At 34.3% G+C, this 13,946-nt stretch overlaps 1 protein-coding gene and 1 long non-coding RNA gene across 6 annotated transcripts in view; one reads left to right on the top strand and one right to left on the bottom strand.

Moving 5' to 3' along the window:
* SUPT3H (SPT3 homolog, SAGA and STAGA complex component) overlaps positions 1-13,946 on the top strand; it is a 556,168-nt gene that overhangs the window by 9,844 nt on the left and 532,378 nt on the right. For 3 of the 5 annotated variants that reach the window (XM_064286849.1, XM_064286851.1, XM_064286855.1), the window contains exon 2: positions 5,459-5,559. In XM_064286849.1, the coding sequence (XP_064142919.1) occupies positions 5,459-5,559 (101 nt within the window). Of the gene's footprint in view, positions 1-2,778; positions 4,977-5,458; positions 5,560-13,946 lie in introns of those variants that run through there. The other 2 variants (XM_064286870.1, XM_064286843.1) reach the window with 2 other exon arrangements.
* The window catches only part of LOC104845608 (uncharacterized), a 43,407-nt gene that overhangs the window by 4,718 nt on the left and 24,743 nt on the right, over positions 1-13,946 (bottom strand). The gene's annotated exons all lie outside the window — the stretch shown is intronic.

The raw sequence follows: 13,946 nt of genomic DNA, 5'->3' as shown, positions 1-13,946 counted from the left end.
GTATGTCTGTTAATGTTACTAGGTTATGGCAGGAATATAGGCTTTTTATCTTTGTATTCTTTGTTGCAGCATTCAATCATTTGCTTATTCAGCTAACATTTACTGAACATTAGCCATGTAGGCGAGTATGTTAGGTACCAAAATTACAGATAAAACAATGTCACTATCCTAAAAGAGTTACCAGTCTGAAGATGAGGAAATAGACAAACTACAGTATGTTTAGTGCTAGGAGTCCCTGGGTGTTGTAAATGGTTTATGCTTTTGGCTGTTTACCAAAAAGATGGGCAGTTCTAGTCCACCCAGGGGTGCCTCAGAAGAAAGGCCTGGTGATCTTTTTCCAAAAAATGAGCCATTGAAAGCTCTGTGGAGCATAGTTCTGCTCTGACACACGTGAGGTTGACATGAGTGGGAATTGACAACCGGTTTATATACAGTGCTATTTCCTCTCTGAACTTATTTGATATATGGTAAGTGAATAAAGAGGAGCCCGGGTGGTGCAGTGGTTAAAGTGCTTGACTGTGGATTGAAAGGTCAGCAGTTCAAACCCACCAGCTGCTCTGTAGGAGAAAGATGTGCCAGTCTGCTTCCATAAAGATTTACAGCCTTAGAAACCCTATCAGGCAGTTTTACTTCATTTTACAGGGTTGCCATGTGTTGGAATTGACTAGGTGACAAGAGGTTTGGTTTTTTTTTTTTTAAGTGAATAAAAATGATTTTTTTTTTCTAGTTATGAAAAATACAATTAGTGATGATTTCAGAAAAATTGCTATTGATTTAAAAACATAAATTGTATGTGAATCATCTCTTCTTTGGATTATTCATGTTACTTCTCTCAGCAGATAACTGAGTGGATACTTGGTTTTATATCTTACAGAGTCTGCTGAAATGGGGCATGTATTAATATATTGGAATTATCGTTGTGTTATTTGGAAACCCTGGTGGTGTCGTGGTTAAGTGCTATGGCAGCAGTTCAGATCTACCAGGCGCTCATTGAAAACCCTGTGGGGCAGTTCTACTCTGGCCTGTAGGGTTGCTCTGAGTCGGAATTGAGTCAGCAGCAGTGGATTTGGTTTGGTTTTTGGTTTATTTTGAAAGTTAGGTATAGATGTTTTAGAATTTTGTATATTTTAATTTTTTACATTTTGGTGTTTTCAGTGATTGAATGGCCATTTGGTATTATTTTTCACAGCAGGAGAAATTGAGATCATGATGTAATTTGAGTTTTCTTATAACTAAAATGCAGTGCATAATACTGTTGGCTTAACCATAATTGCTTCCTGCCTTTGGAGTTTTATGAAAATGTTCTGCTTATAACAGTTTTCTGTTTCTATTATGTGGGATGTTCAGGTTATGAAGATTAGAATCGGGACACTGTATGTAGATGGTCAGAATCCGTACATAGGTCCGAATTAATTTTCCTCAACCAAGATATAATAGAAGAAATGACATAAAATCCCACTGTCTTTTAATAAATGGGTAGACTGATGGATTCTACAATCCAGATTTTGTTATTTTAACTAGTAACTAATAATAAGGTTTTCAATTTTTCAGCTCTTTTAAGTTAAAGGATGTTTCACGGTATTCTTTGGTCATTTAGTCACCAAAAATAATGGAGTCTAAGTAGAAAACCCAGCAACATGTTCATTATACTTTGTTTAGTTAACTTTTTGTGATGTGTAACTTTAATACAATTGAAAATTTATTTTTGTAGTACTGTTTTCTGAAGGAAGGGGTACATCGTCAAGTCCTTTTGTTTTAAGTCAAGATGTAAATGTCAGGTTTTCTCTCTGAAACCGGAGTTTACAGATGTGACATAGTATTGGCTATTGGCTTAATAATAAGTTTTAAATAGTATTAATCAGAAATGAACTTATTCCTCGGGTTCACATTTAAACTGAGGCATGTTGAAATAATCTAGGTTCCAATCTGCACATCTGAATTCATTTTGTGAAATATGGCAAACAGCTGCATTTCGATTGAAAGCTAAAACAACTGCAGGACATTAACCCATTGAGAAGATTACAGTAGGTTTTCAGTTCCATGTTAACTGTATTTATTAGAGAAAATTGACTTGAGTGCTTCTGCTTTTAACCGACTTTTTTTTTTTTTTAATGTCTGGAAGAAAGGAAATAAAGCATTGGAATGATAGGACTTTGATGTGTAAAGAAGTTAATGTCTAAAGAAGTTAATTATCTAAATCATCAAACAAAATGTGGGCACGGAAAATAGTTATTTTAAAGAGTCTAATGAGCTATCAGCTCATCATGTCAAGAAAAATGCTATTCACCTGTTTGATTTAAAAATTAAACAACTTGACTGTGCAAGGATGATCATGGTTGTAATAAAATGGGATTGGGACCTTTTTCCTCTGACCAATAAATACTCTTGATGTGAAACATTTGCCCTAGGAGGACAACCGAAGAAAGCTGTGGTTTTATTACAAATTTACTTTCTGAAACGTCTCCCGCTGAGAGAGTTAAAGCAGGGTGTCTGGATTTGTAAAATGAAAAAAGGGCCAGCAATGTCTGCTCATCTTTTGAGTTAACATTTTCTCCAGGATGCCTCTGTCAGTCTTCTGTTGTGACAGCAGGGAAAGCCTTTTCTGTGGTCCTTGAGAAATCCAGGTTCCTACTTTCCATTTAGCACTTTTTCTGAATTCTGTAGGACTAGAGGGACTGGAAGTACTTGGTTTCCTGTCTGTTTTCCCCCAGTCTTGGACTGGTGATTTTCTTTTTTTTTTTTTTAATTTGATTTTCAAATAGTAATGTTTTTATTCCTATATCATTTGTAGAATGCAATACTTAATTCTAACGTCTCTGCGAAAAAATAGGACAAATTTATGCTTAAGAAAAGTGATAGCCTTTCTTAGTGTTAGGTTCTTTTAAAAAAAAAATTTCCTAAATTATTTGTTTTGTTGTTGTTGAGAATATACACAGCAAAACATACACAAATTCCACACTTTCTACCTGTACCGTTTGGGGACATCGATTACCTTTTTCGAGTTGTGCAGCCATTCTCACCTGCCTTTTCTGAGTTGTTCCTGCTTTATTAACATAAGCTCATTGTCCCCTAAGTTCCTATCTGGTCTTTCAAGTTGTTGCAATTTGATCCCATATAGATGGTTCCTAAAAGAACATAATGCTCAAGGCAGCCTTTTTTTTTTTTTTACTAGTGAAGCTATACTATTGTTCATTTTTTAAAACAACTTCAGGGAATATTTTCATTTAAGGTTTAAAGATTATCTCAGGGCAGTAGTTTCAGTGGTTCATCTACCCTCTGTGGCTACAGAAAGGCTAGAGTCTGTGAGAATATGAAATTGTGTTCTGTGTGTCCCCTCTGTTGATCAGGATTCTTCTATGGAATCTTAGCATTAGGTTCTTTATGTGTTTTTGAATTTTGGTTTTGAAGCTCAATTTGAGTGGGACTTTTTCTTTTCTTTCTTTGTGCATGCACTCTCTGTCTAATGGCTTCGGCCTGGCCATTAGGCTCCTCAGAGCAGAACCAGGGCTTATGTGGGCACCTAGTTGCTCTTATCCTGGAGGGATATTGCAGTCACACAGGTAGTCTGCTACTTGTTTTAGATCTTTGTCCTGCTGCCTTCTCAAAAGCTGTATGTAAGGTCTACATTCAGGCAGTGGTCCGTGGTAGCTCTTTTTCAGCCTTCTTTTATGGGTCCCAGCCCTTCCATCTAAGCCCTTGGTGAGTGATTTTTGTTGAGGTCCCCTGTATTTGTTTGGCCTCCATTCAGTAGTCAGATTAGAGGGAGGCATTAGGAAGATAAAATTGGCAGCAATATGTAGAATGAACTGAGGTAAGAAGAGAGTGTGGGCCATAGCAGTAGAACGAGAGGGGAAGGATGTGAGAACATAAAGTAGAATATACTTGGCCTCTTAAATTGTAGAGTGCAAGAGAAGGAATCAAAGATAATGATGGAGACTTTAAGCTAGGATGAGTAGTAGCAAAAAAACACACACACAAAAACTTTTTGTGTGTGTGTGTGTGTTTTTTGATGACTAGTAGCAGTAGGATGTTAATAGTGAAAATTGAACCTAAAAGGAAGCTACCTAATGTTGAATTGCTTTGATATCTTTTAGTGAAAATATTCTAGTTACTTAAACTTATGTGATTGTGAAATATAATGAATCTAAATTTCTCATATAAAAGTTTTTTAGCAGATTAAAAAGGGAGAATTCTTAACATCTTTCTGTTTGTAATAATAGCTAACATAATTAGGTATATACTGCATCCCAAGTACTATTCTGAAAACTTTGTGTATTAATTCATTTAATCCTGTTAACAACCCCAAGAAAGAGAGATTATCATTCCTGTTTTATAGATTAGGAAACTGAGGCATGGAAGTTAAGTAACTTGCAGAGCTACTGACTACCAGGCAGTCTGATCCCAGGACCTGCCTTTTTAGTTTTTTGTGCTTCCTTAAAAGTTCTCAGTACAGCTTTATTTTATCATATGCTAGTTCTAAATTACATTCTTCTTTAGAATTTCAAAGTATCTTTGTTTTAAGGAGAGCTATGGTTTTGCAACGTTTATATAAATGTAAAATAACATTTATTGGACACTTAGTATGTAATAGTTGTTTATGGGACTGCCACGTGCATTAAGTAAAATGGTGTACAGCAGAACTGACATCTTGTTTTTCCATTATGCATCAGTTTAATTTTATTGGGAAATGTCACATTTTAAATGGAGTTTCTTAAATCCTTAAGATTATGAAACATCACAGTGCTTACTTTTGACCCAGTGGTTGACTTTTTTTTCTATTTTTATTTGCATTTTATGCTTCGGTTAAAATGGGAATTAGGTTATCCTATAGTTTTCCAATTTTGCATTTTACAGTGGTGGAACTCTTTCTTTAATTGGAATCTTACTTGGAACACCATTATAGAAGAGAAAAATCGGAGTTGTTCTTGATGAAATTGGGGACATGCATGTTTGGGGGCCAGTGGGACCTCCCTCAGGTATCTCCAGTGAACCTTAAGACTCCCTAGAACATATTTTGGACATCAAAGCTCTATTAAAATATTTTAATGAGTATTTTTCTTCTATTACTTATTGCAAAATAGGTACTGAAATGTTTATCACTAAAGTGAGTGAGTGGTGCCCTAATTGACTAAGCAGTTTTTTTCCACCTTACTGGTTCATTTTAACGTTGTTGTTGATAGGTGCTGTCAAGTTGGTTCTGACTCACAGCAACCCCGTGTACAACAGAATGAAACACTGCTGGGTCCTACATCATCCTCACAATCATTTCATTTTTCTCTATTAAAATCTCATTGTAATAGAGAGCACTAAGTATAAATAAATCAGTTTTATATAAAACAATCAGAAAGTTAAATTTTTCTATACTTTTTGAAGGAGTTTGTAATCATTGTTGTTTTTTTCATGTGTTTATTTGTAATTAAAATACATTTTGTAAGCTTTATTTCTGTTTTTTGTTTAGATGAATAATACTGTGGCCAGCCCAATGTCCACTGCTACTTCGAGTAGCGGAAGAAACGCAGGGAAGTCTGTAAGCTTTGCAGTTGAATTACAGAGTATGATGTAAGTATGTTTTCTGCATCTCATTTATTTTTATTTTAAATTTATTCTTGTTGAATACAGACTATAGAAATAACAATTTATAAAATTAATTTGGAAATAATTTGAAATAGTCTCTGATAACATCTTAAATAGCCCTATCCAGAAGAAGCAAAATTGGATAAAAATGTTGCGGTGGTATATATTTTAATGAAAGTGAATATTGGTTCATTTTTATAAAAGGTAGAATGACTAATCACATAAACATTTTTGCTGTAATATCTGCCCAAGACTGGATAGGTTATTACTATTTTAGTTTTCGAAAATTTTGAGATCGATTATATGGTTGGCTAGTTGAAATGTTTTCATAGAGGAGCTCTCAGTTTTTCTCAAATGTCATAATCCTGTGAGCCTGCTTTATTTTTATTTTTGATAATATTTAAAGTCGCTATGTTTCAGGGGCCAGGAAAGCATTTAGAACCTATGAAGACACATTAACTCAGGCTTTGAGAAATTGTACAGTATTAGTAAGGTTTCTTCTCTGCGGACCTATCTGCGTGATTTCTGTCTTCTTGCATTGAGTGCAATTGCATATCTTGAGTCGATGGAAGGTAGCATATTTATTAGAACTGCTCTCTGCTGGTGTACGCTAGTTTTCCTTTATTATTGGTTCAGGAGACAATTATCTGCAGAAGGGGGCCAACACATTAGAGCTCCTCTTTTCCTCTGGATACATTATTCATGACTTATCAGGCAGCTTAAAAGAATGTTTTTGTTGAAAGCTTAGGTGTTTTCCTCTTAAGGGTGTATATTGATAGCTATTTTTTTTTATATGTAGTATATAGTATTGAATATTGTATATAGTATATGTATGGATAAAAAAATTGTATATGTGATGCCTGTGTATATTGATAGCCAGTGTGTGATGACTGTGTTTCAAAGGTAAACTGAGCATATACCCAATAGTTGCTTGGTGAAGATACTTTAAACAACAATGAAAACATTTAGGTCATAGATTCCCACATTTTTAATTTGGACATTTTTCAAACTCACGGAGTTAAAGAGAATAGTAGAATGAACTCCAAGTATCCATTATCCAGCTCTAACGATAACTGTATTTAACCTTCCTCCTCATGATCTACTTTTCTTTTATATGAAGTATTTCAAAGCAAATCCCAGGCATCATATTTCAAATTTTGTGGTATTTTTAAAACAATATATTTGTAAGTAGGTAACAAACAGGTGATCTATAGCAGGGGTCAGCAAACTATGGCCATGGGCCCATTGGCTCACTGCCAGATTTTTAAATAGAGTTTTATTGGACCACAGCCATGCTTAGTCATTTACCTATTGCATATGGCTGTGTTCATGCTACACGGCAGAGCTGAGTATTTGTGAGAGAGACTGTATGGCCCAAATGTTTACTCTCTGGCCCTTTACAGACAAAGCTTGATGACTTCTGATCTGTAGAAATAGCTCTCTGTAAGAAGAAAGATGTAGAATGGTCTTTCCTTTTGTCATTTATACTTAGGAGGGGTTCTATTTAGTGAATTTGATGGACTGCAGGCCATGTAGGAAAACTGAGAAAAAATAAAAGCTAAATTCAGCACTTTCTTATTAAATACTTTTGCAAACATCTTTTCAACCGATGTGCCTAAGCTGGATTCAGAATGCAGAAGTTGTTTTTGGCTACAACTCTGGAAGAAATGTACATTTTCCTTCTATTTCAGACCTCATAGAGAGGCCGCTCCTAATAGTTACATTCATCATTTATAGTCTGAAGGTATTTTTCTCCTTATGAATTGCTTCATAGAACAGAGAAATAGGGCCAGAATTGGGGGAATCCCTTTTAAATTTGTCAGTATTTTCTATTTGTATAAAATTTGGCAGGTTTTGATTGTATAAAGTTAAAATAACATACATTGGAACCTTGCATATGTGCTTATTTCAAAAGAGAAAGTGCAGACTTAAGTCTCTGTGTGTGTGTGACAGGAATTTCATTCCGTGAATCCCTGTTTTACTGATGCTGTTACAGAGTTCCAGGCCTGTTTGTGTGGCTGCATTTCAGTCCTCTACTGCTACTAGCCTTCCACACCCATTCACAGCTAATGAGCTGCTTGTTTTTGGCTCCCTACTCTGTAAATCAGTAACAATATTGTAGTGTCATTTCCAGGGAGTGTTTTCACTGGAAAGTATCTAGTTGTCAAGCACAAGGAAATGGTCATGATCTGCTGTTAAATAACAGAACTGGCAGCTAGTCTGTTCTTCTATTAGATCCTGACCTTGAGGAACTTACTGTATTTTAAATTTGGGTGGTAAATACCACAAGTGAAGCGTTAGGAAATGCTTCTACAGATTTTAAACTAAAGGATTGGTAGTTAAACAATTGATAGTGGGTTAGGGATGATAGCAGGTGTCATATAACTGAGTAAATTTGCTTTATGTTCTTTATTACAGCTCTTTGAATAATATGTACTAGAAGGGTCCAGAGGGTTTTCAGTTTTAAGTTATTAAATGCAAGCAATTGTAAATTGGAAAGTGAAATTGTATTCAATCCACAGTGCAGGTATTTCAGTTATATGATTAGAATCAAAATATATTTGATCCTTGCTTCACTAGACTAGGGCATTGTTGCATATGTAAAATGGTATCATTAACTGTCATTTATTTATTTATTTAGTATTATGAAGTTATAAGCTATGAAAGACTATGTTCCTGGCTTTATTCTCACCTTAATCTGTCTTTAAAGAGACCTAATATGTAAATATTTAAATTATTAGTAGATGGTTATTAAAGTGACAAGGTTTCTTCAGGTATTTCCCTAGTGCATTTAAGTTATTCAGGAAAATGGGGAAAAGAGAAATTCCTAAAAGTAAAAAGTGCTAATATAGATGCGTTACAATTTTTAAGGTGCTTTAATAATGTCAGTGATAATAGCAAATGCTTATATAGAACGTACCGTGTGCCAGGCACTCTGTGGAGTACTTCCACATCATTTCATTTAATCCTCACAACAACCCTATGAGGTAGTTTAGGTACTGTTAGTCCCTTTTACAGATGAGGAGATTAGGAGCCCTGAGGGCTCAACAGTTAAGAGCTCAGCTGCTAATCTAAAGGTTGATGATTTGAAACTACCTAGTGGTTCTGTACCTGTAAAGATTAAAAACCGAAAAACCCGTTGCTGTCAAGTTGATTTTGACTCATATTGGCTCTATAGGGCAGAGTAGAACTGCCCCATAGGGTTTTCCAAAGCTTGTAATTTTTATGGACTCCTGTGGAACAGCTTGTGGGTTCAAACCACCGACCTTTTGGTTAGCAGCCGAGCACTTAATCCATGTTCCACCAGGGCTCCTTCTGTAAAGATTACAGCCTACAAAATCCTATGGGGCAGTTCTGCTCTGTCACATGGGGTCACTGTGGGTTGAAATCAGCTTGATGGCACCTAACAACAACAAACATTAGCACTGAAAATAATTCACTGAATCATGTAGCAGTCATGAGTGCTGCAAAAGTTGACAGGTGATAAAAGACAAGGAGATCGACACACAAACATTAAGTAACTCACCAAAAATTACCTAGTCAGTGGCAAAACCTGGATTTAAACCAGGACGTCTTGTTACAGAGTCCGTGCTCTTGACAATTATGCTAAAGTACATTTCAGTCAATAAAATTTTTATTTTGATTTAGAAAAATTATAAATTTTTATAAATTAACTTTTACTATGTGACTAGTGTGCTGTAATGAAGTTATAATGTGAAAGCCAAAATAATCATTCCGTTAATAACTCAGTTATTAGTAATGGGGTCTAATGTTTATTAGAAGTATTAGAGTAAGTTGTCATTAAGTTGACATTAATATTGTCATAGCATTTATTTCAGTTTCTTAAATCTAACCACCAAATCTTTTTAAGCAAGGGCAAATCAGTAATCAAGACAAAGTATATATAGTTTTCACAGAAATCATATACTCCTTATTGAACCCATATTTGTGATATAAAACTTATATTACAAGTATATAAACTTGGCCATATTGTGGTTGAATATTTAATCTATCCTAATTTTGTATGTTATCATTATTAAATACTTGATTTTAATTTCTGATATTTAAAGTACGCAAAAATATGTGGATAAACTTATCCTTCTACTTTTTGTGAAATGCACCTGTTTGGGATAGTTTAAGATATACTCCAGTTTTTTATAATAATGAAAATTTTCAAATTGTGATGTGAAACTGGGCATTGTTCCTAGAAGTGAGAATATATGTAAAAGCAGATTGAGAATATTAGGAGCCCTGGTGACGCAGTGGTTAAGCCATTGGCTGCTAGCTGAAAGCTCAGCAGTTTAAATGCACCAGCTGCTCTGTGGCAGAAAGATGTGGCAGCCTGCTTCTGTAAAGCCTTGGAAACCCTATGGGGCAGTTCCGCCCTGTCCTGTAGGGTTGCTGTGAGTCTGAATTGACATTTTTTTTTTTTGATGTGACTAAAAGTTAATTATACTTCTTTCAGAAATGAAATAAATGTTGTAAGTTGGTAGATTCAACTGAATTTATTGCCTGCATTAGAAAAATGGGCAAGATACAATTTTGAATTTGTACTTCAATATCACTATTAATTTTCTCTTGAAAAGAAAATAAGACTTCCATTCTGGGGATAAAATATGTAATTACTAGGGAGAAAAACATCTTGGTCACTTTTAAAAATGAATTCTTGAAATTCAGGGAGGTGGAGTCATTTGAGTAATTCTGTGACAAAAATCTTAGTTATATGAGGAAAAACAGGTAAAAATTCACAGATCTTTCATTCTAAAATTGCAGTGTAATTATGAATTTTTTTTTTATACTAAAAGATGGACATACCTGTTCTGAACTAATCTGCTGGCAGAAGTTGCCTCTAATTGATGTGGCTGCTTATAATCTTCATTTATCCTTGTAGCGTGTGCTTTATGTGTAGGATTAACTTTCTAAAATGTGAAAACTTTTAAATTCTGAAATAACAGGTTTTAGATAAGGGATTGTGGGCTTTACCTCACAGGGTTAATATGCAATAAATGAGATACTGAATTAAAGCACATAGCATAGTTCCTTGCTAGTGGTAAGCACTTTCACGTTAACTATCCTCTTTTTAAAAATAATTATTATCGTCAACATAGATTAGGAAGCTTCTAAAAAGTGCTTCAGGTGCAGAGGGAAATGATTGTAATTTTATGTGAAGAAATTAGTGGAGAAAAAATGATTTGTCTATATTACAGCATGCTGTCTAGTAGAGCTTTCTACTGTAATGGAAATTTCTGTTTCTGCTGTCCAGTATGATAGCCACTAGCTACATGTAGCTCTTGATGGTGGGAAATGAGCTAAGCAACTGAGGAACTGAATTTTAAATTTAATTTAAATTTAAGTGACCACTGGTAGTAAGTGGCTACCATGTTGTAGAAAATGTAAATTGGTAGGTTTAATATTATATTCATGTTCACTGTTTGTGCCACCCAGGGACTCCTCCATCTTATAAAAGTATGCATAATATGGAAACCCTGGTGGCGTGATGGTTAAGTGCTATGGCTGCTAACCAAAGGGTCGGCAGTTCGAATCCATCAGGTGCTCCTTGGAAACTCTGGGGCAGTTCTACTCTGACCTATACGGTTGCTATGAGTCGGAATCGACTCGACAGCACTGGGTTCTGGGTTTTTCTGGGTTATGCATAATATTAACGTGTGTTCAGTTTCTTAGAAATGTTGTTTTGTGAATATACATAATACATTCACACTTGGTCTTTCTAAAAATCCTGGCTATAGCTCTGAACATATGGTATTGTACTTGATTACCATGCAGCATGTATAACTGAATATGTAATATTATTGTGAGTTTTGGGTTCTCATTTTTATGTAGCTAGATTTGCAGAATTTCTGTTAGCTATAAAGTTAGCAATATGTTCTGTAATATTTTGTCAATTTATTATTCTCTTTTTATTATGTGGAGATTTCGAGTTTTCTGGTTTTATGTGTAGCAAGTTCAAAATCTTTATAAAAGGTACAGGATTGAAATGGATTCTTCGATACTGAAAATATTTCAGAAAATGCTTAGTGATTTTGGGTAGGAAATTAAAGTCTGATATCTATGATTATGTGTTGATGGCTCCATACAATAAAATTCTTTTCATGTAGAGTGCAAACAGCTCCCCAAATTAAGAAGGTGTAATTTGAAAAAGAACAGTAAATTCTTAATATAGACGAATCAATCTCTTTGGTTTTAACTGTTCGTTGATTCTCAAGGCCCATGACAGTTTTTTAAGTTTGCTGAGGCAGTTTTTTTTTTTTAATCTGCTTTAGGTGAAAGTTTATAGCCCAAATTAGTTTCTCATTCAAAAATTTATCCACAAATTGTTTTGTGACATTGGTTAAAGTCCTCGCATTGTGTCAGCACTCTCTCCCTTTTTCTTTCCACTTCAGGTTCCCAGTGTCCATTTGTCCAGCTGTCCTATCCCTTCTTGCCTTCTTGTCTTTGCTTTAGGGCAGGTGCTGCCCATCTGGTCTTATATACTTGAATGAGGCACAGTTTTGATTCTCTCTAGATGTGAGACTGATAGTGCTTTTACATTACATCCATTGAAAATGGGAGTTGAAGTAGTCTAATATATTTAATATATGTGCTACCGTATATAAGTGTGTATATTTTTAATGTATTATACTGCACACACTATATATGTTGGCATGAATGTTTATACCATTTTTTACATATTAATCTTTTTTGGACATAGACATTTTGTTAAGCAAAACACCATGTACCTGTTTTAAAAAAAGGCTACTATAGTCTTCAGAAGATTTTCTAGTTGCCACAAACATTTTTTCATAGATTGCTCTATCTTAAAACAATCACATTATAACTAGTTTTGCCATTGCTGTTAAAGTCCTGATTATTAGCTTTTTGTGGCTTTCTCCCTACTCTTGTATTACACTGACTGGTCATGTGCATTTAAAAGGAATAACAATATACTAGTAATATTTCTCTGTCATTTTATGGGTTAAGTTAAATTTTATGGGCAGGCTTGGAAATCAGTATTTGTTATTCAACAAATATAACATTCTTTCTGTGTGGAATTACTTTACAAACTGCCAAACTTGGAGTACAATCCACTTCTAAGTTAAGCAGTGGTAGCATTTTTCATCCTGCCTCTTCCAGTCTATAATTTGAGTTTAACAGTGTCCTCGTATACTCCAGTCCTTTAGAAGCATGTGAACAGGGACAATGTTTGTTTTTTATATATAGTAAAACTTATCCAGAGTTTATAATAAAATGTAAACAGCATTTTAAAGGGCAAATTGATGTAAAGAACAATATTGCCATAAGTAAGTGCTTGATTAATTAGCATGATAAAGTGAAAGGATTGGGAGCCAGAAGATCTTGGCTCAGTTCTGTATGGGTGGGTTTTATATGTAAGAACCAAATAAAATAACTCTCCTTCATCCCCAGTAACACAAAAAACAAAAACAACAACCTGGAAATGTAACAAGTAAGGGAATTGTTATATCAACATTTTATTCACAATGAAGTGCCTCCTATATTTTCTTATTACAGAAGCAGTTCATGTTATTTTCTGAAAAAACAAAAACCTCAGCCAATACAGGAAAATTGTAAAGAACACTTTAAAGTCACCGAATTAAGTTACTGCTTTTAATGCTTTGGTATTTCGTTCCAGATCTTTTCCAATGCATATAAGAAAATTTTAAAAATGTATCAGTAGCTCATAATTACTGTTGTGTAAATTGGTTTTCACTTAATATGTATTAAGCCTTTACCATTTCGGTAAATATACTTGTACAGCATTATCTTTATACCTTTCATTTTTGACAGAAAGTCCAATCTTCAGGTACTATATTATGTTGTCTTATCTTTATTCTATTTTAGGCTTTTAGCTTCTGCAGTTAAATATTTTTTAATCCGTTATTTTGTTATATGGTGAGAGGGAATGTTAAACAATTTAAGTTAAAGCAGTTTTATTTCAGAGTGGTTTGCCAGTGGTTTCACCATGAAAAATTAAGTAAGCCTTCCTTTCCCCTCGGAATTAGAATGCTACCTTTATCAGATAATAAATTATTTTTCCTTGCTTTGTTCCATTGAATTGTCTATTCTTTTGCCAATGCTGAGTTATTTTAGTTCTTGTAGCTTCTTAATATGTTTTAATATTTGGTATTATAGTTCATGCCCATCCTCCTAACTCTTCTTTTTAAAATATTTGTTGACTCTTTTCCTATTTTTATTCTTCCAGATGAATTTTTAGGAATCATTTTATCACGTTCCAAAACAAATTCTAAGTGCAAATTTTAAGCAGTTTCATTTTTCTTTCCTTTTTATGCTTTTTACTGTATACTCAGATTTCAAACATTGGTCTGTGCAATTCATTTTACTTTTAAAGTTGATTA

This window comes from Loxodonta africana, chromosome 1 (assembly GCF_030014295.1).
Source record: "Loxodonta africana isolate mLoxAfr1 chromosome 1, mLoxAfr1.hap2, whole genome shotgun sequence".
Taxonomy (NCBI): Eukaryota; Metazoa; Chordata; class Mammalia; order Proboscidea; family Elephantidae; genus Loxodonta; species Loxodonta africana.
This window is presented reverse-complemented; position numbering and strand designations above follow the sequence as displayed.